The sequence below is a fragment of the Eleutherodactylus coqui genome, chromosome 4 (genome assembly GCF_035609145.1).
Source record: "Eleutherodactylus coqui strain aEleCoq1 chromosome 4, aEleCoq1.hap1, whole genome shotgun sequence".
Classification (NCBI taxonomy): domain Eukaryota; kingdom Metazoa; phylum Chordata; class Amphibia; order Anura; family Eleutherodactylidae; genus Eleutherodactylus; species Eleutherodactylus coqui.
The window spans coordinates 22,678,105-22,706,014 of record NC_089840.1 but is presented as its reverse complement, the minus strand read 5'-3'; the positions used below and the strand labels follow the sequence as shown (position 1 = coordinate 22,706,014).

General features: G+C 42.1%; 1 protein-coding gene across 1 annotated transcript in view; it reads left to right on the top strand.

Moving 5' to 3' along the window:
- ROBO1 (roundabout guidance receptor 1) overlaps positions 1–27,910 on the top strand; it is a 434,821-nt gene that overhangs the window by 238,658 nt on the left and 168,253 nt on the right. The window contains exon 3 of the mRNA XM_066599140.1: positions 27,579–27,736. Within this exon, the coding sequence (XP_066455237.1) occupies positions 27,579–27,736 (158 nt within the window). The remainder of the gene's footprint in view (positions 1–27,578; positions 27,737–27,910) is intronic.

The following is a 27,910-nucleotide window of genomic DNA, read 5'->3' as shown; positions in this document are numbered from 1 at the left end:
GATGAAGTTTGAGTTTGGTCCAAACTAATTCGAACCGAACCAAACTTTTGTCCAATTTCGGCAAACTTGCCAAACCCAACATTTGAAAAGTTGATGCTATAGATGCTGCAGATGCCCATGTAGATTAACATTATTCGATGGGGCTAATCCGCATGTGGCTAACTAATGCAGTCTCTGTACTGACTCTGTGACAATAGGTGACATGTTACTTTTTTTTTCTTACTCAACACATGGATTTCATCTTGAAATGTTCTTGAAATTTACATTGTGTCAACATACCCTTACTGGCAAAGATGACTCACATGGTAATTGTTCATTTTTTTCTGAGCAGTTGAAATTTACCATCATGAGTCGTTGTGGCCAGTAGGGGACACCGTGAGAAGATTCCTTCTCTCACTTGGGAATCTTTGGATCCATCAATCAGCCCCTCAGCGGTTTACCCAATAATTCCCCCTATGTATTATTGAGAGATTTGAACCAGTAGAGTCCTGTTTCATTTCAAACTTTGCTAAAAGATGAGTTCGGCGCAAGCATTTAGCAAGGTTCTGCCCGAAACTGTGTTCTACTAGTTTGGTTCGCTCAACACTAGTCCTGCATACTGGTGTATAACACTGTCTAAGAGCCATAAAAGCCCTATGAAGTACTCTTAGGCCTCAGTCACACGGGTGCATCGGCACCCATACACCGGCACCGATGCGCCGGTGTGACTGACAGTTAGAAGACGGCCGTCTCTCTCCAGCGCTGATCATAGAACACATGACCAGCAATGGAGCCGGTCACATGTTCTTCCTCCCGGCGCTGCAGAGAGACGGCCATATTCAGGTACGTCTGTCTGCTGGTGTCAGTCACACGGGCACATCGGCGCCGGTGTACGGGTGCCAATGCGCCCGTGTGACTGAGGCCTCATAGTGTTATACAGAGCTGTTGTGAATTCCAGACACTATTATACACCAATTTTAGGGGCTTTGGTGAACTTCTGGTTCTGTTCAAACTAATTTGAACTGAACCAAACTTTTTGCAAAAGTTTAGCAAACTGGTTGAACCAAACTTTTCAAATGTTTGCTTATCTCTACTATTGAGCATGACAATGTGTAAAGGTTGGCTCTACAACATGTGTATGGATTTCTGTACATTGGGTTCAGATGCATGGAGCATGCACATGAAATTCAAACTAATGTGTGCAGTAGCAAAAAGACCCCCCACTATATAGGTATGACTATATGGTGAAGGATGGGGGGTCTGGAACATTTCTTTAATACTCCACAGGAACGTAAACGAGCCTGTGTGTAACTAGCATGTCTGCATGATATGACAGCCTCCAAGAGAGGTTTAGAGGAGATGTAGAAACCACTTTTGCAGCCCTGATCACAGTCAGTTGACATAGACATAAGGCAGACTGACACAAATGTGTGCGGCGCACAAGATGCTGAATGTCTACTTGTCAGTCAAAAGCCTGTCATTTTATAAACTACCGTATAATCTTTAATAGCGGTACTGTATACAGTATGTGACTCATTCGGGATAAGGCCGATAGACTGACATTTACATGAAGCTCTTGAGCCCCAATGCAAAATCTGGACAGAGACTTTCACCAACGCTATGTAATTTACATTACTGGTGGAAAGACAATTGGACACCTGGGTGCAACTGATAACTCTCCTTACCCCTATTGCCCATATGGAAACTAATCAAGCAGGAAAAAAAGAGCTCCAAAGCTAAATTGAACCCCCTCCTCTTGGTGCTGTCTCTTAGCCAGATGTATCAAAATATGACCAACATTTATAGGAGTATTCGAGGCATTTTCAATTGATGACCTATCATCAGGATAGATAATCAACAGTTGATTGGCGGAGATATGCCGATCAAGATCCTCCAGCCCACTGTTAGTGCCAGAAGGCATCACTCCCATTGATTTCAATGGGGATAAAGCCTCCCTATTTCACTTTTGGCTCTGACCACCAATGTGGATATCCAGCTTGGCTGCAATGAGAGCAGGCCGGAGGAAAAATAGCTTCTACCTAATGGGGATTTTTTTTTTGCCTCCCTCTAGATGAACACCAGTGGGGGTGGGGATGGGGAGGGTTAATAGGCTGAACTGGATGGGCGTGCATCTTTTTTCCGCCTCACATGCTAGTACCCTACTACACCATGTTTTTAAAAAGGTTTGAAAAACCACTTTATATAATAACATACCGATGTATAAAGCACAATTTCTGAATATCTAAGATCATGTGATTTGCCCAATGGCACTTGGCTGTTCTTCCCATGGCACACGTGCCACATGTTGTTATTCTATCACTCGTTTGCTCATGCATTCAAATTACCATGCCCCAGAAATACAAGTATCCTTGAACAACACTTACGGCCTTAGCAAATGGTTTCGAGCTCAGTATTTTACCTTCAAGTAATCAGCATGCCTTCCTCCAGTAGACGATTCCTTGAAGTTTCCCGACTTAAATGTCACGTTCCAAAATTTACTTTAGAAGACTTGAGGAAATTAGCACACAGGGTAGGAGACAGAAATTACATATCCAGGCCTGTGGTCAAATTTCGCTGTTTTATATATTTCAATTTCGAATACATTTTTTTTTTCCGACTGTCTTTCAAGGCATTTAGATTCGGTACGATGAACTTTTTTTTTTTGTCTTCTTCACATTTCCTTCGGGAAATAATTATGTCAAGTTCCCGCGGTGTGAAAACAATACCATAAGTTTGACTGTGTTTTATATTTTTATGTCTTGTGGCATCGATCCCTCGCTACTAATGCCGTGGGGGGGGGGGGGGGGAAGGCTTGTTTTTTTCTGTGTTTTGTTATCTGGCATAATGTTAATAGGAGGAAGCGGCAAGGTTGTGTTTTTCTTTTCGACTATTTCTTGGATGGTACAGGCAGACAAAAGCCTAGTCATTTAAATTGGCCGTGCTAAATCAACCTGACTTTTTGCCTCCAGGATGGTTCGCGTTCACTTTGTTAGCCGGCTTCTAATTGGAACAAATGTTTTTTATTTGGCAAAAAGACAGCTGCAACGCCAAGGAAACGTATTAATTGAGCCCCTCCAATAATAAAACATTGTTACCGAGACGCTTCTTACCGGGAGCCGACAAGTGAGTTTTGAAGTCAAGAGTCAGATAAATTGGCGGTATTATGGAAGCAATTGAAAACACTCATGATTTATTTATTTAGCTTTTTTTCCCACTTTCCTTCTTAGACGACGGTTGAAATTGAGGTTTTTTCTTGTAACAGTAGTTTTTCTCGGTTTTCAGAGAAAGGAATTTTTGTCACAGATAATCATATTTTGGTTAGGATAGAGATTTTTTACCTATTAGGTGGGATTGGTTTTATGGTCTGCAACGTTAACTCAAGTGAAATCTAACCTTAAGCTGTTCTTGTGCTTCTACAATTTTTGCGGTATTTTTTTTTTTCTTCTTTACTAAAGGTATGTTTTCCAGTTCATTTGTTGAGGTTTTTTTGTCGCCTGGTGGGTGGGAAAAAATTTTTATAGTTCATTAAATCGAATGGGTTGTGCTGCCTGATCGATGAATTTTTTTCTCTAATTAGGATAAACAACCTCCGTATGCTGCTGTAAAGCTCTGCAGGGTGTTTATGTTTGGAGCTATCCTACTCTAGAAGCAATGACTTTAGGGGAGAAAAAATATGTACATATGACATCTAATGCCATAATTTTTTTTTAGTGTAATGGCCATCAGTCACGACCAGTAGTGCATTCTGCCGTCGGTTGCTTTTGCCGGTGTCCTTTGCCTTCCCATCTGCCGTGTTGCTGGTGTCACATCATTCTGTAGGGTGCGCATGTGTGCAACCTGCCTTTTAAAGGACTAGTGCATGCTTTCCTGTCTCCACATATTTCTGGCACCTCTTCCCCCTGAGCAATAAGGCTCCTAGTGTTCCAGTGAACCTGTGCCATTATTATTTTTGCTTCCCGGTTTTGACCATCTGCCTGAATATCCAGCTTGCCCAAACTCTGCCTGTCCAGACCTTTTCCTCTTTACTGACTACGTCTGGCATAAACACTGCCTACTGTGTTCTCTGGTCTGTTTTCCATATTGCACAAACTCCGCCTGTCCTGATCTCCGCCTGTTATGTGACGCTGTCCTAACCTGATCCCTTGATACCACCCTCCAGAGTACCTTCTTGACCTACTCAGGTCAGCTGTGACTGTTCTGAGACTATTCCCGTCCAGGAGGCTCCATGCAGTGAAGACCAGATCCCTCTAAAATAGGTTAAAGGGCGAAAAGACCAGGAGCCTCTTGTTGCCCTCAGGAGTGGCACAAAGACACATCAATCAGTGACACCGTGAGTTCACTCCTGCATTCCAATTTGCATGGAGTTTCACATAAAACAGTTATCTTTGTCAAGGAAGGACATGGTCAGATAAAAACTTCCCGTGTAGAAATGTAATGGCTTAGAATGTGTTTTTCCAAGTGGGGAACTCTACCCTAACATGAAATTAGGAACATGAAGCGCCTTTTTCGGACAAACCCTTTCTTACATGGAGCAAAGAGTGGCTAAAAAGAGCATTTCTCAGTTTGGAGGAACCGGCACATCGGTGTAGTACATGGAAAGCCCATTTATTCAAACATGTAGAGTTTCTTTTTCCCTATGATAATGCTGCAGGGAAATTGAACACCAGGTTTGCCCTGATTATAGTGGGGTCCCTTTGCTGAACACCGTGAGATCACTTTATCATCCCGGGGTCCATATAACAATAAGGGATTGTGCAAAATAGGCACTGGTCATTCAAGGGGTTATCCACTTAAAGGGGTTGTCCCGAGAAAGCAAGTGGGGGTAAGCACTTCTGTATGGCGATATTAATGCACTTTGTAATATACATCGTGCATTAAATATGAGCCATTCAGAAGTTATTCACTTACCTGTTCCGTTGCTGGCGTCCCCGTCTCCATGCTGCCGTCTAATTTCAGCGTCTAATCTTCCGATTAGACGCGCTTGCGCAAAAGGGTCTTCTCCCTTCTCTTGGGTCTCAGCACGAGCAGAGTTCTGGCTCCACCCCCCTTCTACGCGACATCGCGTAGCTCCGCCCTGTCACGTGTGCCGATTCCAGCCAATCAGGAGGCTGGAATCGGCAATGGACCGCACAGAGCCCACGGTGCACTATGGGAGAAGACCCGCGGTGCATCGTGGGTGAAGATCCCGGTGGCCATCTTGCTAAGGTAAGGAAGAAGTCGCCGCAGTGCGGGGATTCGGGTAAGTACTAAACGTTTTTTTTTTTTAACACATGCATTGGGTTTGTCTCGCGCCGAACGGGGGGCCTATTGAAAAAAAAAAAAAGCCGTTTCGGCGCGGGACAACCCCTTTAAGGGTCTCTTGATAATAGAAGGATCACAGGTTGCCCCACTGCTGGTGCCCTCAGAAATAAAGGTACCTTTACAGGATACTACTGTTGGGGACATTAACTCTACATAGGACAGATATTCATTCATGTGAATGGAGGTGGAGCAGCCGAAGATCATTCCAGTCTACTCGCCTCCATTTACAGTAGACAAGACTCACTTAAAGATTGGGCAGCTAAAAACCCAGCGACTCCAACAGGTGAGCGATTTCTCGCCTAGTGTACTGTTAGCGGCCCCGTGTACAAGGGACAACTATCACCCAAAGTTGCTGTTTCAGGTGATAATTGCCCCATGTAAAGATACCTTAAGCTGTAGGGAGAATCAGATGCCAAGTGTTCACTTCCCCTACAGAGCCACCACAGGGCAAATTTGACATTACACAGTGCCCATTTGATTCAGCTATGGTATGAAAGATGGCTTGAAAGTACACAAAGCCGAATGTTTCCAACTCTTTCAGCATTAGTAATCAGATTTGTGTAAAACTGAATACACTTGGAAAATTTTGTTAAGCCTCACAGCTAGTTAAATCTGCTTTGAATCTTTTTATTCACCGAACACATGTACAAACAAAGCCGGAGTCGTTACTTCCTCTTTACATAGACAACCAGTTCATCCAAGGCTAACATCTTGTGAGCATACACGACTTGTAGCGTGCGACTTTAATGTGTATACTTGCAAATCTAATGGCATTTATCATACAAATGTTTATGCAATGACCCTGAAACAAAACGGATTTTCAATAGTGTGTCCACGTCTGTGATTATGTAAGTGGAGGACACCCACCGACGGTAAATAACAGACTTTCATTATTGATGTTCGCTCACTTTGCTATTCATGCAAATTATATATCTTGTCAACGTTTCTCTTCATTACCTAGTTATTTCTGAAATGTTCAATTATAAGCACATATTCCCTGATTTAATTATTTTTTTTTATAGATTTTTTGTAAAGTTGTTGAAAACTCTGAATAGACATAAATATGAAACTTTCACTAAAAACCACTTCCACTACAGATTCTATCTAAGTGCCAAAGTCCTTAGGCCAAGTATAGATTTGGTCATCAATAGACCTCTGTAGTGTTTTTCAGTTGAGAATAATTTGGAAGGTTTAAAAACTTTAAAGGGTTTTCCGAGACTTAAAAATAAAGTTAAAAGGGCTTAAAATTAATAAAAATTGAATACTCGCCTATCCCGGTGGCTCGCCGTCCACCGAACAGAACCTGGAAGAAGCCGTGCTGAGTCACTCATAGGTTTCAGCGGCCATAGAAGAATTAATGCCGAAACCTTTGAGTGGCTGAGCAGTCATGTTCACAAGGAAGAGCACATAACCGCTGCTTCTTTTGGGTTCCTTGTGGCAAGCACCGGGGCTATAGCACTGGATGAGGAGCCTCTGGGGTAGGTAGATAGTCTTTTTTTTTTTTTTTAATTTTAAGACCTTTTAACTTTATTTTTAAGTCTTAGAAAACCCCTTTAATATACCGTAGATTTAATGTGATTGCTGGATATTATCCATCAAAGAAAAATTTGGGAAAGTACTTTGAGATGTAATAGTCTAAACACACAGAGATTTTTTGCCAAAATTGACATTCGGTAAAACATTTGCCTGTACCGTGCCCCCCTAAAATCTGAAGATTATTCCTTCCTTTTGTAGTCGAACATCTCAAAACATTTTTCTCCTCTACGATTGGCTTCACCAGTAACTCACCAGACCTGGTGGCAAAGAAACAACTAATGAACCTTGGCGGACCAAGACACAACCCCTACAAATGGAAACTTTCTATTTGACAGACTTTTGCTATTGCATTAGGTGTCTGTAACTCTCAGATAGGCTACACGCTGCAGATCATCAGAAAACATTATTTCATATCCCTATATGTTCCCTTATTTCTATACAATTGTATCAAAATGTAACTCAATGCTGATAACTTACTGCAACAACACAACAAACATGATTGAAGAGACAAGAAAAAGTTCTGTGCCACAGTTTATTTAACAAGTTAAGTACCGGGTTAAACTTTGATACAGCTATATTCTGCTTTTATATTTGGCAATGCGGAGTTGGTTATTAGTTTTTCAAGTTTTGAAAATTTATGTTTGGCCGGGTTGCCGAACTTTTGCAAAAAGTTTGGTTCGCTCCAAATTAGTTCAAATTGAACTGGAAGTTCCCCAAAATCTCTGAGAGTGTTATACAGGGCTTTTATGGCCCATATTCAGTGTTATACACCTGTGTTCAGGACTAGAGTTGAGTAAACCAAGCCAGTAGAACCCTGTTTCGGGTAGACCTTTGCTAAAAGCTTGGTTTCGGTTTGTACCAAACCAAACTTTTAACAAAGTTTGATCCAGAGTTTCACTGGTTTGGTTCACTCACCACTATTAGTTGTTAATGGACACCTTTAATGTCTTACATGACTGTATTTAGACATAAGGTTTCTGGAAAGTTACATCTTCATTTCTTGTTCTATTGTAGTGTACAATGGCATCACTGGGTCAACCTAGAGCCAAAAGACTAAATGTCCTAGTAGACAATAGAAGACTCATGAATATACATAGACAAGTTATCAAAAAATAATTTTGATTGATCCATATATAGAGAGCAGGTGGCCATATACATGAGAGAAAGATTTCCTGAAATGGCTAATTTTGGCTATTTTGCCTGACCATCTGTTGAAAAATTAACATGAACTTTCATTCGCGATGACTGATGACACACTATAGTCTGCCAAAGATATGATCCATCTTATTGGAAAATTTTGGCTGACCACGGATGAAATTGCAAGTGTATGGCATAATCGGTCAAATTTGGCCTATCATTTCCCATACTGTTCAAACCCCAGGGAGTCAGTTTTTTTTTTTTTTAAACAAAACTAGGACTTTATCTATTCTAATCTGCAGTGTTGCTGGTGGAATCATTTGCATGAACGATCCCATGGACAATTCATTGGCAGCATTGTCATAACTATCATTGTGAAAGGATGTGTTGCAGCCGTTCGGAGGTTCCCACCTTGCTTTCAGGCCAGACCAGGGTTTAGCAGTATTCCTACCTCTCCTGGAGCTGAGGGGTGTGGTGGTTGCAAGAGTAATGTCAGTCCTCACCAGGTGCTGAATAGCCCTGCTCCTATTTAAGCAGTGCTAGTATTGACTCCTGTGCTGGTCAATGCTTCAGTTGCCGCTGGACAGCTACTGAGGAACACATCCTGGCTGAAACTCCTCCGTGCGAGCTAAGTCCCTATTTCTGTTTTGTTTGGTTTTCTGTTTCCCTTTCTTTTGTTTTAGGGCTCCCTGATAGGGACGTGTCAGTGGCCCAGGCACGCGTGCGGGTCCGCACCTATCGGAGCGATCGGCCCGCCGAGTAGGCCGAGCCCCCTCCTGGGTTAAGGGTTTATAGGGAGAGGATTTCCCGTAGTTTTATGTTTCTTTGCACAGTTGTGCCTTTTTCGTTTGTTTTGGATATTGCATGTCCGGTTGGACGCAACAGTATGGTTGGATATTACAGAAAGATGTCCAATTGGGCAGTGCGGCAAAAAAGTTTGCAATGTTAGCATGGTTCATTGCATTAATGCAGTTGAGTAATTATCTATTTTGATCATTATCTTGCCAATTACAGGAGACATCTTAAAGCCGTGAATATTACGGAGATGACTATAATAAGCTTTTCCTGGGCTAAGAGCAGGAAGAATGGTCTGGCAATTAAACAATTTTAGTCTCAAGGTATAGCAATAGTTACATTCTTACTGGTCCATAATGAAGCCAGTTTAGGCAAATGACTTCAGGATGTGTGGCCTCTCGTGGCCTTTCTCATATTGCCTGACAATTGCAGGGCTTATTTGCTGTGATAATAGTATGACTAGTTACATCCTGGTCTTAGTTTAATGGTTCTATATTAATTTGTGATTTCATATCTATGAATAAAATTGTGTTACGCCGGTTAGCAATTGTCTTGGATTGGTCTTAAACCCTGGGTCAATTGCTGAAAGGGACTGGAAAAACAAGACAATATGGAGGTATTTAGCATTTAGAAAACTATTTCTGTACTTTTCTAAGACTAGTGACATAAAATCACAGAGTTTACGATGACTAGGTAGTTTATTTTAGAGCCCATTCCCTGCTTTTAGCAAGTTGGCTTGAAGATAACTGTATTTATACTTCTGGAGAACCCTTTAAGTGTCAGTCTTCAACATGGCTCTGGAATTTTCTTATGAACCAGGAAGAGCACAATGAATAAACTATTTAAAACAGAGAAGATAAGGGAAGATGGAAAGTAGAATTTAGTAACATAAGGTGTTTTGGTTCTCTCGAGATACCAGGTGCACTAGTGGTGGACAAGGATGCAGACACAATTGAATATGGTGATAGCTGTCATGAGATCCATAGTAGAGATGAGCGAGCACCAAAATGCTCGCGTGCTCGTTACTCGAGTCAAACTTTCAGTGATGCTCGAGAGTTCGTTTCGAGTAACGAACCCCATTGAAGTCAATGGGCGACTCGAGCATTTTTGTATATCGCCGATGCTCGCTAAGGTTTTCATTTGTGAAAATCTTAGCAAATCACCAAAGTTATGTAAAAAACACAGAAATGGATAGGGCAGGCGAGGAGCAACATGCAGGGCTGCATTTCGGGCTCCGAGGTCTCACTATTAAGCCACAATAGTGGCATGAGCGAGACCCCCCCCCCCTCCCCCCGCACTGTCAGCATAAAGATCGTTCTCCTCTGCCACAGCTGTAACAGCTGTGGCAGAGAAGAACGATGTTAGCCCATTGAATTCAATGGAGCCGGGATGAATTTTCGGGAAGGGCTTAAAAATATAAGCCCTTCCCTGAAAATCATCCAAAACTGTGTACAAATTTAAAAAAATATATATACTCACCTTGTCCCTGCAGACGGAGTTCAGCTGCGGCCGTCCGGCAGTTCTCCTGAACTGCTGTGAGTAGTATTCAGCAGCCGGGGATTTAAAATCCCCGCCTGCTGAATGAGCTGCCTCTGATTGGTCACAGCCTCACCAATCAGAGGCAGCTCTCACTCACTCATTCATGAATTCATGAATGGGTGAGTGAGTGCTGCCTCTGATTGGCTCAGCGCAGGGACCAATCAGGGGCAGCTCTCAGCTGTCATCCCTGCGCTGAGCCAATCAGAGGCAGCACTCACTCACCCATTCATGAATTCATTGGTGAGGCTGTGACCAATCAGAGGCAGCTCATTCAGCAGGCGGGGATTTTAAATCTCCGGCTGCTGAATACTACTCAGTGCAGTTCAGAAGAACTGCCGGAGAGACGCGGCTGAACTCCGGCTGCAGCGGAAAGGTGAGTATAATTTTTTTTTTATTTTTACACATTTTAGGATGATTTTCAGGTAAGGGCTTATATTTTTACGCCCTTCCCGAAAATTCATCCCGCGCTCGCTGGCAGCCCATTGCTTTCAATGGAGCCGGCTGTGTTGCCGGCTCCATTGAATTCAATGGTCAGTGCTCGTTTAATCGAGACGAGTACCGCATGGTGCTCGTCTCGAGTAACGAGCATCTCGAGCACCCTAATACTCGAACGAGCATCAAGCTCGGACGAGTATGCTCGCTCATCTCTAATCCATAGCATTGTGAAAAGACCAATGTCATGTGCCTATTGTGCCAAATTCTAGCGATACCACTGTATATAAAAAGAAGCTCTAATAAAATGACCCTGTGGTCGCAGGGACCAGAGTGGCAAAGTTATATTACCCTGTGCCTTCCATTACGACTGCACTGCCTGTTCTTGAGTCTCCTCTACTGTGATCCAAGATTGTCAAACTGCTTCTTAAACTGCTTGATGCACACGGAGTACTGGTGGTCCATTGGTAGTCTTAAGACACTACACGCTGCTTTGATTGCTAGCACTGCTGACATTAGCAACACTGGCCAATCTGAAAGCAGCATGTAGTTTCTTATTATCAATGCTCTTTGTGCATAGCGTAGTCACAGGAGCACTGAGGCCATCTTGGAACACCACAGAGAGGCCACGGATCCACTACGGTATGGTCATAGGAAAGAAGAGAAGGTCCTGCACACTTCGATCAAATCCAATTATCTTTACTTTCCATGCTATAAGTAAGAACCTAAGCATAAGCATATTTGGGATCATAGTCTGTTGCCCCTGTTTTGAAGATACCTGGATTTTCTTGGAGTATGCGGGACCTTTTCTATCCTGTATGCATTGTTACAAGCCAATGTTTATCCATGTACCCCATCGATTGGATTGCAGGCCATCCATCCACACTTAAGCACATGTGAGTGAACACTTTCGCTTTTTTATATATTCCAGTATGGCCCTAGCAGAGGTCACCAATAGAGATGAGCGAGCGTACTCGTTTAGGGTGATTTCGCAATCGAGCACCACTTTTTTCGAGTAACTGACTACTCGGGCGAAAAGATTCGGGGGCCGTCGGGGGTGAGCGGGGGGGGGGGGGGTTGCAGAGGGGAGGGGGGGGGGGGAGAGAGAGAGCTCCCCTCTGTTCTCCACTGCTACCCTCCGCTCCACCACGCCGCGCCCCGGCGCCCCCGGGATCTTTTCACCCAAGTAGGCAGTTACTCGAAAAGCGGTGCTCGATTGTGAAATCGCCCTAAACGAGTACGTTCGCTCATCTCTAGTCACCAAGTAATATAAATTTTGCGGACATTTATTTATTTTTTTCTTGGGACTTCAGGGTCGCTTTAAGTATTCTGGATTTCTGGATTGTAATGATGGAGAACCATTTAGTTTGGAAACGTAGCAGAAATCTGGCTGAAAAGCCTTGATTTACATAATAATTACACAGGCAATAGAGTTCTCTATATCTTCTTAGTGCTCTTATACCTCTGTATAAAAAAAATCAATGTCACCCGTTAAGGTGTCATTAATTAAATCTTTTGATACTCCGGTGTGTTCCAACAAAAGTCATTTTTCAAGCTCACTTTCTTAACTAAAAGGGTTATATTTTAGGAAGCTCTCAGCTTTCAGGTGGATGGTTTATCTCTTGTCATTTTATACTGAGAAAAGAAATGCTTTACTACCTGACTGAACTGCAATTTTCCAGCTTAACGATCATTCACATGAGCTGAGATCAGGTGCTGAGTTAGATTACAAGAAATAATTGTAAAAAGTTGTGGTTTTTGTCATTTTAGGTTTTTTTTTTTTTGAGCCGTGTAATTTAGTGGAAACGGTTTAATTAAAGGGTCTGCCAATGGTAGATGAAAATGGAAAATGTATTAGACAACCTACCTGTAATTTACCTTTCACTTTTCGCACAGTTGACTGTAACAGTGGTAGTGAGAAGATAAACTCCAATTAATTGTGAGAAGAAAAAAAAACATCAAAAAGTATAAAACAGAAATGACCAGAACAGCAAGGTTAAATCGCCAATATAATGTACATTCAGCTTTTAGAATGGAACGTTGGACATTGCTAAATCATTATTTTTAGTGAATGTACTTTACCAATTATGTTCTTGAGTAATAATATGTTATTTTTTAGGGTTATTTTCCCAACCTAACATTATTGCATCTCTAACGTGACAGGTCTGTAGATTTATCGAGGCGAGTGAAATTAAAGAATGGAAAGTAGCTAATATTAAGGAGCCAAGAGACATAGTTTTTTTTTTCCCATAGTTTCACAAATGTAAATTTTAAACGAGTTTTAAATGGTGAATCCAAATATGTAATTTATTTTTTGTATGTTTGTTGCGTAGAGGTTGAATTTATGAAAATTTATATTCTAATGAATGTTTTATTTGTAAGTCATTGGGGATTGTGAGTAATGATATTTTAAAGGGCTGTTACTTAAATTTGCTTCACAACCACCCCGGTCCCTGCTGAACAGGACATGTGACTGCTGTAGCCAATCATTATCCACAGCAGGGACCTTCTATAGCCAGTGATTGGCTGCAGCAGGCATGTGTCCTGGTAGCAGCAACAACGGAGGACCGATTGGTTGTGTAGTAATTTTAAGTAGTTGAAACAACCCTTTAAATAGAACCTGTCACAAGTTTTAAACGTTTGACACAATAGTTTTAATCATGAATAACCCCTTCTTAACATGTACTTGTTAGCCCCCATTAGCCCCACATACCTCCAAAAACAAACATTGTAAGGAAAAAAAATCCTGGATTGTGCCTGCTGCCCACAGACTTATTTGTGAACCAGCCCCCTGCCTGTGATTGTTGTGGATGTCTCTATGTCATGCATAAGCTGAAGAAGAAACAAGTGTTCGTGCAGAATTGGTACAGGCACAAAGGAGTCTGATGAGTTTGCCCATAACAGGGCATAACTAACTCTGCATGGGCTGATCCAGCTTTGACTTCCGAGACATCAACCTCTGTCTGTCAACCCTTGACATATGCAGGGCTAATACGTTTTTAGGAAGAGATTATTTATCGCTAATACCATCCTGTGAATGGTTTAGAAGGGTTAAACCTGGTTAAAGGTTCCCTTTAAAATTTGGGTGCCTTTGTTAGAATAATAGTACAATATTAGGCATCATGGCGCCCAGAGTCACAGTGACTTTGTACTACTGAGCCAAAGGCATTCTGAATAAAGCTGTGCGTTGGCTTCATATGGCATCATAGTGCCAAGATATCATCGGTACTGTTGTATCTTGTCTCCACCAGAAGCTAGGGGCTGATTGGCCTTTGCTGCCCCCTGTCATGCCCCTAGCTTTCAAGTGGGTGCTGGTGTTCCATTTCCACAGCTGTTCCGCCCCCACACATACAGCAATTGGCCCAGTAGATGACAGCGGGATGCGTAGCTGACATTTCTCCCCACACAGCAGAATACAGAGGCTGGGTTTATGTGTCTGCTACCGCGACTTCTGCCATGTCAGCTCCCCCTCTCATCTGCTTTGTTGGAGGCCAGTGCTTGCTGGCAGCGCTGTCAGTCCAGGTGCACTGACCGCACTTCTCTTCTCCTCAAGGCGGCATGGCAGCTCCCGTTCCCCACTGTGAGTGTTACTGCTGGACTGCCTGCAATGTCCACCCCAGTCACTGTCAGCGCCGGTTTCTATGCGCTGCTGTTGGGAGGATTGCGTTGACATTGAAAGCAGGGGACCACAACGGAGCAGTTCTGCCACGTTTATTACTGCTGTTGATAGGGTCATCAGCAGCAATGCACGACGACCAGAGCACACTACCAGCAATACTTAACACAGCGCCCTGGTGACTTACAGGACGCTAGAGGGAAACTGGTGCTAGACGGCAGGGAAGGTCACACGAACCCCCAGCGCAACATGTACAGGAGGCAGTGAAGTCACTGCTGGGGGCGTCTCCTGCCCCTTACCTGCATCAGCCAATCCATTCCTAGGGGCTTCACCTGTCACTGAGCCAGCACAACGTATGTCTCCAGCCCTGCTTTAGGTGGAGACAATATACAACAGTACCGATATCATCTTCTAGAAAAATTACCTTTAGGTGACAATTAATCTATAATGTAGCATCTGAATGAGCTTACCTTTTGATTTACTGTTGGATTCATCCATATTCAATTGGGTGTATATCGGAAGTACAGTAAGGCCTCATAGATTTCGTTGGCTCTTTATTACTGCTCCTTGCAGCTTGGAGCTTACACAAAGCCATAGTATGGCCTTTGGCATCTATCCTTATGTGGATTCAAAACTAATTGATTTAAAAAGTGGTTTGGATAATTTTTAGACGTGTTGGTAAATATTCATGGAACTGCATGAATACATTTTGGATTGATGTATATTAATGTTCATTTCTCTTGGCAAAAACATCTATAATTTGTATTGCCATAATTGGAAATGGTCTGCCAATAGTTGTTTAAGGGTTAGTGACTGAGCCAAAAATTAATCAGGCCTCAATTTTTTTCTGACCGGTTGGGAACTGTTTATATTTGTTGATTTTTTTTTTTTTTCTTATTGAGAGCATAGTGAAGAACAGTGTTTACAGATGAGCTACACTAAATGATTGAAAGATACAGTAAGTGGTTATCAAAAATATATAGGTTCAAAAATGAGAATCTGTCTACACTCTTTAAATTAAGAGATGCATGAAAAACCCTAACTACGAGCGCTATTACCCATCGGACAGTTTCCAAACTCTCAATGGATGGCTGAGTGGGTGTAAGTTTACATATAAAATAGCATGTAAAAACACATAAAATAGTAGATTCAGACCTGATGTGAGTATTGGACAAGCACTGATGACAATGATCGGCACTTATTGACCTGGTCTTTTACGCAGGCCGATTTAGACTCTCTGGGGATAAAGTTATCTTTCATACGGTTGTTCTTCACCATCCATTTCCATTGTTGTCGGCAGCACTGACAAGAGGAGATGTGTTTCTGAGAAAAGTGGATTTTTTTAGCTCCTCGAAAAATGTGATCAGCTTGTATGTGCTCATTCATTGAATGGCTGTGATTGGTTAAATCACTGAGCCAATCAGAGGCAGTGCTTCCAGGAGGCAGGAATTTTTCAATCCCTGGCCAGAAGAAAATGCTGAAGAACAGTGCGGGGAAAGATGCGTTGGAGCCCTGGACAGCGCTTCTAGATGATGTATTATTATTGTTTTTCCCCTGCAGCTAGGTCTTATTTTTGAGGTAGGGCTTATATTTCAATAAAAAGCCAGTAAAAATCCCTGCTGGGGTTGCCTTCATCCCATTGCTTTCAATGGGCCGACAGTAGCGCTGACCCCATTGAAAGCAATGGGATAGCATCATGCTCCTCTGCCACAGCTGTCACAGCTGTGGCAGGGGATTCTTTTATCCCCGTGGGAAGTCCCTTCATCACTAAACACTGTGACAGTGCTGTCACAGTGTTCAGAGATGAGGGGACTTTCCGCGGGCATGAAGGAATCCCCTGCCACAGCTGTCACAGCAATGGCAGAGAAGCACAATCTTCTCCCCATGTTTTCAATAGGACTGGCACTGCTGTTGCTGGCCCCATGGACAACATGGTGAAACCCTTGTGACAGTATCCAGGGGTTTCAAATCCAAGGAATCCCCTGGTGTGGCTGTCACAGCGGCATTGGGGGAAAGTGATCCTCTCCCATTGCTTGTTTTTACATGTTTTTTGAAGTAAGCAAAACACCACCAAAAAGCATATGAAGGGAGCCTACTGATGACTAATACTGAGTAGCAAATGTTTGCAAACTCATGATTTCTTGTTTCTATATTTAATATGTTCCTCCTCCATTTCTTGAAGTCATTGTGGCTCCCGACTATTCTTCACCGTCGGATGTTGCTGACAAGGGCCCAAGGTTTGGGGACCCCTGGTATACACCCTCTTGTTTTTCTAATCCTCATATTTTGGACAAAGCAATATGGTGGTTGTAAACAATTTTTTTACATTAAAAGTTTAAAAAGTATTGATTTCAAACCCCTTTTTGTGATTAGCTTGTACTTTCGTGTTACCATCTAAGCTCTAGAAAATTCTAGTTTTCCATAATTCTAATTTTGTCCTTATTTATTATAAACCCAGATCCTATTTAAGCAATAAAGTTAATATTAAATTTGGTTTAGGTTAAAAAAAAATTGGAGCAAGATGCAAAATTCTCAAATAATTAATGTTAACCTCTTCTAATGAGTCAGTTAAACTGGCTAAGGTTCCATCACCTTGGGATTCCCATTTACTCGGACACATTTAATAGGCATTAACACAGCTTGTACACACAGATGCTAGATGCATTGAGTACCATCTGTTTTAATAACTTTTCCTAAAATATCATAAAATTCTAAGTGAAATGCAGTACAATCTAATCCCTTTGGCTAGTGCTACTTTTCAGAATCCATTGCTTGAGTTAGTAAAATGTTTTACTCTTACATGTAATGGATTTTATAGATGTCTATGCTGAGGGATATGTACAAAACAGTTTGAAGTTTGATAGATTTTTTTTTTCTATTTACAGAACATTTTCTTTTGCAAAAAGCTGAGGTTTTATTAATTCTATTCAGTAATACCCAAGTTATTTATGATACCTAAAAAACAGATAGCCACTTTTATGGCTGTCATTATAGTAGCTGTCCAGTCATAAGTGTAAAAAAGTCATATGAAATGGTTGATTTTGGCCATGTCCAATGACAATTGGCTGCACAATGAACACGATGACTAATGACATGCTTACATCTGCCAGAAATGCAATTGGCCATGGTTTGGAAAATTTCAGTCAACCACAGACAAAATTGCAAGCATAGACATACTCTACCAAATCTGGCCAATCATGCCATTTTGGGAAAGCCATTTAAAAAAAAAGAATGAACTCTTTTTCATCTAACTAATAGCCCCTCATCCAGCAAAGTCACCAACACTCTGAACTCGGAAGAAGCTGATAGAGATCAGGTGCCGTAAGTTACGAAAATGACCAATATGCGCTTCTTCAAGGTTTGGAGCACCAGTGACTGGTGCTCCTGCACTGAACAGGGGGACATTTATTAGGTGAGGGTCGCTATGGCTATATCTCAAGATTCGTCATTTGATCAATCCCACAGAAATCGATCAGCTGTATTGCAATCCATATCTTAAGTGTGTGGCAGCCTTATGTCGGAGCCTCTCATGTCACTGCTGTTGAGTACTGAGTCTGCAGTAATGAGAAGAATGGGACCGAGGACGCTCATTCTTGGGATCGGTGGGGTACTAAGCAGTAAGAACCCCACTGACCAAACTTGTAGCACATATTCTATGGACAGGTGATAACATTTGATTGTGTTACAACTAGAGATGAGCGAGCATACTGGCTAAGGGCAATGGCTCGATCGGCGGGCGGGGAGCGGCAGGGGAGAGCGGGGAAGAATGGAATGGAGATCTCTCTCTCCCTCTCTCCCCCTGCTCCCCCTTGCTCATGGCCGCAACTCACCTGTCACTCGCGCCGGCAGCCGAACCTTTTCTTCCGAGCGGGGAGATACTTGCTAAGGACAATGCTCGATCGAGTAATTGTCCTTAGGGAGTATGCTCGCTCATCACTAGTTACAACCCTTTTAATAGGGTATGTGATGATGTTTTTTAGCAGACTGCCCTTTTAGTTGATCTGTAGACTAATGTTTCATTGGTAACGGTTCAGATTTTTTTCCCCGGGTGTTTACTTGTTAGCTTAGTAAAATATAAACCGTGTAAATTTCATAATTTGCAAATTTGGTAAAATTGGGTTAATTTCCCGAAACCTGGAGTAACAAGTCTTATAATTCAAGACTGCATAGTCTGCATGGCGAATGTCAGGAGTTCCAGTTGCGCTGCGTTCTGATAATCCCTCTTCGTCATGTTCCTAATGTTGTAGTTAATCCTTGAAAATTACCTTTTATTTTCAATGTTATTTTTGCTTTCTAAGCCAACAGGCACTGAAAGGCGTCGCATGCATTGTAGCCGTGACCGAACCAGAAAATGCCTATACATGGGCTTAAGTTCTGGGTTGACAGTGATGTAGATTTGGATTATTCATTTTGGCATATCATGTGTGTGCTAATAATTACGCAGCAGACAGTGAAACAAATCCCTTCCGTTCTTCCAGTGAAGGTTGACAATAAATAAGAGCGGTAAAAAGAAATCATTCTGTCCAGAGCAAAATGCCTTCACCGCGTAGCTCTCCTGCCATCTGTACATTGTTACCACTAATTAATGATTTTAGTAGGAGGCAGATTCTAAACCGTAATCGTATGCACCACTCCAGTCTAATCAAGAAGGATCGGCCAGGAGAAGGTCTACAGGAGAAGCAAATGAAAAGGTTACCATAGTGACAGCATATTTTTAGCTGAACTTTTTAATTGAGATTTAAATTTATAATATTTAAATTTAACTAGAATATTTAAATTTCAGAACAAGTTAAGCCGAACTTTCTGTAAAACTTAACTACACACAAAAAAAAAATCAATAAATGTAATATAAAATGTACCGATGTAGCAAATACGGACTTGATATTTTATGTGTTATAATAAGAGATGAGCGAGCGTACTCGGCCATGCCCCTTTTTCGCCCAAGTACCGTGATTTTCGAGTACTTCCGTACTCGGGCGAAAAGATTCGGGGGGCGCCGTGGGTGAGTGGGGGGTTGCAGCGGGGAGTGGGGGGGGGCGGAGGGAGAGAGGGTTCCCCCCTGTTCCGCGCTGCTACCCCCCCGCGCCGCCACACCTCCCCCTGCCCCCCGGCGTCCCCCGAATCTTTTCACCCGAGTACTGAAGTACTCAAAAATCGCGGAGCTCGATCGAGTAATTACGTTCGCTCATCTCTAGTTATAATGTCTTATAAGCCTTGTGTGGCGCAGAGTGTTAAGGCAGCAGTATGCAGTCCTAAGCTCTCGCTCACAACCTTAAGGTTGCGCGTTCAACCCCACATGGTTGACTCAGCCTTCCATTCTTCCGAGGTCGGTAAAATGAATACCCAGCTTGCTGGGGGGTAATAAGTTGCTGCGGAATAAGTTGGTGCTATACAAATAACAATTCCCTTTTCCCTTACCCCTTTCTTAACTAAGACATACTACTATACTGTAAATCGAGTTACCACAATGCATCCATCATGTTAGAGCTTGTTTACTCTTACACTGACAGCGCTAGGAGCAGAACAACACCAAAAGCGGAACGGCACATGCCGGACCCAAGCTGAACTCATTGCCTATAGTGGGTTCTGTTGGGTGCCAGAGTTTTCATGGATGAAATATCACATGACATAAGGATTATGATTGGATTAGAGGTCTTGGGCACAATGATTGGCATGAGGCTCCTGGTCTGGACCGGGACCGGAAGTGAACATGGCGTATTTCTTTATTTTACTCCATTCCTGGCCTCTGATCATTTTTTCGGACCCAGAAAACCCCTTTAAAGCATCCATAGTGATCAATTTGTGTATTAAATTTCTTACTACACTCTGTAGTACAAATTGGCCAAATTAGAAATTCCGTGCCCTGATCACAAGTCTTCTCCAAGACATTCAAGCTGGACATTGGCCAAAAAGAGAACATTGTATTGACCTGGGTTACAGTCATTGTGTCAAGTCCCATCTACTGCTTATTGTCAATGAGCATATAAATGTCATGTTCCATATCCTGTCACCACCGTACAGTTAATGAACGTCTCACATGGAGGCTATAACTTTATTGATCTCAAAGTAGCATATTTTTTTACCAACCGTCAACATATTTCTAACATTCGCTAATCTGATGGTGACATTTTCTATTGTCGATGTCACGATGATGGTTTATCTAGTCTTAATGCCAAGCACAATATACTGCACCACATTTCTATCATTGTAAGTAATCTAATCTTCTTGCAAGCTGCCTAAAATGATCCCATGATGGGCAAGGACAAGAGTCAGGTTGTGTCTTAACAGATATGCTTAAGAGGTGAGATGAAATATGTGAAATACTTGAATGGTTCGTAAATTATGAAGAAGGATGCGGTGAAGTATTTTGTTTATTGATTGTTTGTGAACTTGTTCCACTAGTGGTTTCGAGCACTGTTGCTATAGCGACCAGCAAACATGTTTATAAACTCCCGAAGGGTTCCGTTTAGAACTCTGCATCCTGATTTTGTTTTCCGAAAATGTACGCACTGTAGGAATGAAGCGCAGCTTATTGTTACATGCACTGCTACGTGCTGCTGTTTTGCATACGATACATTCTATTTTTAATTTCCTTTTTTTGATTTTCTTATCGTACAACTTTGTAACTTTTCTTCTATCATAATGGTCATTATTTAGAGAAAATAAATCTAGCGGTACCCAATTACTAAACCATAACGGCTGCTCTACTCAATCATGAGTAGTGAGCCATCTGCCTGACCTTGGATTCACTAAAGCAGCCAATACACTTGAGATAAAAGTCACTGGAAATGGCAGATTTTTGGTAATTTCAGGCAAACATTGGCAGCAAAGTTATCATGAAGAGTAGTTAATAATGCCCAGTGGTAGAGGAACATGCTCTTTACATTTCCTGTATTATTAAAGGGGTTATTTCTCAAGCTAAAGTTATTCCTCATCCACAAGATAGGGCATGACTTTATGATCAGTGGGGGACTCACCGCTAAGACCCCCACTGATCCTGGGAATTGGGGTCCCCCTCTTCTCATCACTGTGGGGTTGCTTCTCCCACCTACAGTGACATCAGACTGAATGAAGCACTGGCCGCACAAATGGAGATGCCACTCTCTTTATTTCACTGGGGCTGAAGGAAATTGCCGAGCACTTGTTGTAGGCCATCTCTGGTAGTTCGATTAAAGGTGAATGGAGTGGCATCACACATGCCTGACCACCAATCCATAAAATCTCCTACTCACTGAAAGGGGGTGCCAGCAATGAAGGGGTAGGGAGACGATTGTTGGGGGTCTCAATGATGAGACCCCCATCAATCATAAAGTTATACCCAACTGTATCTTGTGGATGGGGGATAACTTTAGGTTTTGGAATAATTTATTTAACCATTGATGCCTAGTGATGCAGAAACTACCCTCATATTTGCTATTATTATATGATGTGTCTTTTATTTTTACAGAGTAAGGGCCTATTAACCTTTTCCAATCCACTGTCTGACATCTTCCTACATTCTGATTGAAGCCTGTGTAGCTCTGATGTCGGAAGACTTTCAGCAGGGTATTACTGTATTTTGCTGGCCGCTCTGTTGTCGGGGGGGCCTCTCCGTCATGTCACATACTGCAGTACTAGCTCTAGCCAGCAGATGGCGCCATTGTATAAAAGCAGAAAGAGAAAGCCCCCTAGGAAAACCCTGAATCCAAAATTGAATTGCAAAGGGTTAATATGAGCCTAGTATTGGCTCACCATAATAAGTGCCAAATGACACGGCGTATCGATCAGTGCTTGTTCGTTCCCATTCACACACGAGATGATTAGCTTCATGGGGATTAAATGATCTTTCATAGAACTGGTTAATTGTCCCTCTCTATTTTGCTTGCTCGTTGGCAGATCTTTTTCTCATTCAGACTAACTGAAATTTGGGGAAAGGGCCATTCATACCCATTAAATGTGCTTTGAAATCCCAAGGGCCCATTTATAAGAGCCAAGAATTCATGTCGATCAGCCCCCATTCACTGGTGTTCACCCGTGGCAGGTGATTTATTTCTTGGGAATAGACATTCAGTACTATGTTCTAGTTTCTTCAGGATGAACATTCTTTAGTACGATCTTTTGCACATTTACATGGGTCAATTATCAGTGAAATGAACGTTTGCGAGAACGTTTATGCCAGCTAATTGGCCCGTGTAAATGCATCTTAAAGGGTTATTCAAACGCTATGAAATATTAAAAGAAGCCCTGCTTACCATCTTCTTTCCCTGGTGATTCAATGCTGGAGTGCCCATGTTCCTACCAGTTTCGGCTTACTAAGTGGTATTCAGTTGTAAATAGAGATTAGAAGAACCATGTCAGCTGCAGCGCTGGATCATCGGGGGAGAGAATGGATGAGTAGGACTTTTTTAAAATTATTCTACAGTATTTTCATTTTTTTTTTCTAATTTCAACACTTCGATAGCCCCTTTGGGTTGTACCAAAAATAAAAGTTATCTCCTTTAACTTTTACCGCACCCCTCCCCCATCCTCCACTGAGGAAGAGACTAACGCTCCATTTACTTTCAGTGAACCTGCGGAGAAACCCAAACGGCATGCGTTCGGGTATTTTCATCATCCCCATTGAAATGAATGTAGCACTGCTCGTGCATGCTGAGCCAGGGCTCCATCCACATTGACATCACTGCAAAGCACTCCCGCAGTGACATGCAGAGTATTGACATGAAAGTCCCTTTCTCAAGACCGATGGGGGGGGTGTCATTGGTGAGACCACTCCCGATCAGCAAGTCATCCCCTATCTTGTAGATAGGCAATAACTTGCAATTTTGCTACAGCTCCTAAAGAGTTCTTTGCACATATGTTATGATACAAGTGCCATGGAAAACAGTCGAAAATGATTCCTGTTGTTTGCAAGCAATTTCGACTCATAAAAGAAGAAAAATTCAAATACTCTAAAGATACGGGAGTTGATTTATATTTCTAACCGCACGGTTCCTGTTGTCTTGGTCGCCTTCTTTCTATCAGGCTACTATTATAAATGTGCTTGCTTGCTGCATGTCAAACAAGCTTAATAATATGAATCAAGACGGCCGTGCGCTTCCTGGCAGGAGCGAAGTCTGTACAGATAATTGAATACATTTGTTTCTGGTTAAGAGAATGTGTCTCCGAGGCAAATTGGCATTTTCTTTCTGCGAGACAAGAGATAGTCATTAAGTGACTTTTGATTCTATATGTAGATAGTTATTTTCTTTCTTTAGCTTGGAATACTAGGCTAGGATTATGAATTTCATTTCTCAATTTTGACATTTCATTGTAGGCTTCGCTCATATATAAATACGCTCCAGCCTTTCTTGTACCCTACTCTGTACTTTAGATTCTCCCTAAGCCTAAATTTAAATAGCCGCCCCAGATGATCCAAACCTCAATGTGTTTTTTCTTTTCTCTTTTTTTCCACTCGGTTACAGTGAAATTCATAAGAATCAGTAAAAGTAGGACAAATGTTCTGCCATCATTTAAATAGATTTTCTTTTACAAGAAGAAATGACATGAAGTCAAAAGTAGAAATGCAAAAAGATGAATTTTATTAGTTAAATCATTAAAGGGCTTTTGCCGGGTTACAAAAACATGGGACTGAAAGGAAGGTGTACAAGGCCCAATGATCGGGCAAGGACGTTTGTAAGAACATTGGTTTGCCTTCTCATCAAGTCATGTGAAGTTGGGCCGATCACCCAACGAGCATGCAAATGCTCATTTGTCAGGTGATCACATTTATCACGTGACTTACAAGAATAGCTGTTGCTGGCGGCACATCTCTCCGTGTGAATGGGGGATGTGCTGCTGCCAGAGGCGTAACTTGAAGCTCCTGGGCCCCAGTGCAAAACCTGTAACAGGGCCCCCAACTATAATGCTTTATTCATAGTACTGGGCTCCCTATATGGAGAAGAGAGGCCTTATGGGCCCCCTAAGGCTCCTGGGCCCTGGTGAAACCGTATCCCCTGCATCCCCTATAATTACGCCCCTGGCTGCTGCTATAGAGTCTGAATTGGCCTGTTTAAAGGTCAGGTAGATGAGCACTGATCTCATTGATTGGCGCTCGTTACACAAACCGAATCGGGTGGTAATAGTAGACACAGCCATGGACAAGAATGTTACTGTTTCTGGAGGAAAGCCTTGTTTTCAAAGGCAGCCTGACTGGTCCTATGAGCACCATAAAGTACAGACCTTCCTGGCTTGGAGTGCTATGTAGTTATTGTAGAGTGCCTATGCTATTTGTGAACATTGGTTTGGCATCTGTTACATCTCTATCTTTTTGGGCTTACATGACAGGGGAGGATGAGTCTTTGGGTGCACTTTTTATACTCACCTGCCCCCCAGTACCCTTGCTGTTGCCTGGAAAGTTGGTGCTCGGTGCGTAAAATGGACTCATCTCTTTATTCATTGGATGGGCACACACTGTCCTCTGTATTTCTGTGTGAAGACTGAATGAAGAGTTGAGTCTGATGCATGCTCTGCTGCACTAACTACTACTGGATAACTACTATTCACCTCTACGGGAGCAGCTAAAACAGTGTAGAATGCTTGGCTCTTTACATGAGTTTCCACGCCCTTGGTCACCGCATACAGCCAGGCTGGAGGCAGTAGGGGCCACAACTCAAGATAGATTTGGGTTCCAGAGGTGGGGCACACACCCAATAGACTTTTATGGCATATCCTATAGACAGATGGGAATACTCCTTTAAAGCAACCCTCAGGTTCTGGACAAAAAAGATGGCCATACCGCTTCTCTGGCTACCTGATGCATATGGTGCATTGGTATTTATCATTAGTCTAAGGCATTTCATAATGCTTTGTTAGTTAGTTATTGCCAGGTAGTACAGCATGTGACATCTTAGGCAACCGATGCATACTTATACACAGGTAGTCAGAGAAGCGGTGCCGCCATCTTTGTTTGTCCAGGTCCAGAGGGTCACTTGAAGTGTTATTGTGATCAAGTCATTAAATATTGCATGTTTTTGCACGTTTTTCCCATTACTTGATATTTTTTCCCTTTTTACAATGTACAACATGTTCTACAATGAACTTGTCTTGACCGCAAGTTACTAAATAGCACAGTATTTTGTGTTCTGCACGCCCAACCGATGCATTTAATGAGCAAAAGCGGATTTTTTATGGCTACTTCTCCAAGTGCAATTACAGCTCTAATGTTAATGACATGCAGTGAAGGTTTTAGCTCAGGTAGATACTCCAAGTTCACAGTCTCTTCATTAAACTCTAGGTTCGTTCCCAAAATCTTCTGTATTAGCAGTTTATTAATGAATCACATAACGGAAGTTATCAGCAAATTGGAGGAATGAAATATGAAGCTAAACTGAGGATATTTGGCAGCGGCTGTTGGCTTCACCAGTCTCTCTATAATATATCTTGGATGCAAGTGTCGAATAATTTAATCAATCTTCTAATTAGGCAGTTCTAGAAAATTACATTCCGTGTATTGCTTCAAGGTGATTTTGGTGTACAGATTACCGTTTATAGCACTGGCACTTCTTGGTCTTTAGGTGAACTGCGCTGTTTATACATTGCCAGTATAGTCCACAATGTTCTACACATTAATCCCCAGGAGTCTAAAGGTTAATTTACATGAGCCAATTATCAGGAACATTCTTCCAACTGTTCATTTTCCCAATTATCGGCCCATCTGAATGTGCAAAAGATTAACTAGTCTGCTCATTAATGCGAGCATAAAAATACTCGATGGTTGGCTGTACGTTTTCCCGTGTGAACCAGCAGATGTGCCGCCAACAATGAATATTTTGGGAGGACCAAAGATCGTAATAACGAACGTTCAACCCCTATGAAACTGATCAGCTGCCAAACACGGTAATGAATGAGCACATATTGGCACGCTTTGTTGCCTACACCGGGCAAATTCACGACCCATATAAATGGGCCCTTAGGATCTCAAGGTGTATTTACATGGACCAATCAATGGGCACAAACATTTGTTTCATTGATAGTAATTGGTGAATCTGAATGGGCAAACACTCATTCACCAGCTGATCTGCTCACTTATGCAAGCTTCAAAATGCTTGCTGGTTGGCTGTATGTGAACCCATGTAAGAGGGACAGATAACCAATGACAGCTCCGCTAATGATTGTTCGTCTCCATGAAGCCAGTCTTCTGCCATGCATGAACACCAGTGACTGAGCACCCATCGACAGGCTGGGCTCATTACCAACGGCCAATGCTTGGTCCAAGTAAGAGCCCCTTTATATTGGCTGGTTCTGCTGTTTCACAAGTGCCGATTAATAAGATCTTGTTTGATTGGCCGTTACACAGTAGCTGGCTGTACAGGAGATGAACAATCATTCATACCATTCGTTTGGGTGCTCGTTGGCTGATCTGGGAACAATAATTGGGTAAATGAGTGGTCCCTTCAAACTTTTGTGCCTGAGCATCAGGGTTTGTAAAAGGGCTTTAAATTAATTTTTCTTAGGCACTTTGGGGGGAATTTAGCACAAAAACTTGCAGTTTTGACGCCAGTGATGTTTTATTATGGGCAAATAGTAATCTTTTGACTTTGACACCAGTTGTGACACTTTTTTATGAAATGGTAGGCCAGCAAGGGGTGTGGTCGCTGAGGCTATCAGATGTACTATAATTTACGCCAGAAAACTGTATATAACCATATCTAAGATATATCTGTCAACTTGTAGCTGGTATAGACTTTTGTTTTATTGACGAAGGGGCACTCAAGATGCTAAATGCATTCTATATTGTGGAGTTGATTCTTCAGGTAGATGCCATTGATATCTGTAAAGAGAAGAAACACCATAGCATGTAGTGATCTTTACAATGTAGTTGAGATGAAGGGAAAGAAGAGATCATGTTCTACACTACTGATGCCACTCTTCTGTTATTGTGCATCGTCCATGTTAAGACCACCAATGATTCTAATGAGACTACTATAGAATCCTGATTCTCCACCATTCACAAGAACAATGGTTATTTGAGCTTCTAAACATAGTGTTATGACTACTCTATGGTTCTTCACCCAGGTACTTAGGAACTACTCAGATATTGATTTCGTAAGGGTTTCTGAGGATCCTTCTTGTGTTTGGTGATCATAATGACCACATTATGAGCACATTATCATCAATATTTACTTTTTCTTACTAGATATTGTTATCTATCGACATCTTGGATATGATACTATAATTAATGTATTCATTCCTTCATTAAGGTGTATTTTTTGTCTATTTTTCACAGTTCTGAGAGACGACTTCAGACAAAACCCTTCAGATGTCATGGTGGCAGTTGGAGAACCTGCTGTGATGGAGTGCCAACCTCCTCGAGGTCACCCAGAACCTACTATATCCTGGAAGAAAGATGGAACGCCAATAGATGACAAAGATGAACGAATCACAGTAAGCAATGTGGAGGTTTCCTTAGCTCTATGGGATAAATGTTCATAACTTAGGACCAAGTCAATACAGTTCAGCACACCTCTGTCTTAAAAGGCGTATCAATATTAAACCTATTTCCATAAGCAAATTAGCTCATTCATAAAGTGTTATTAAAATACCTTCACAGTCAAAACC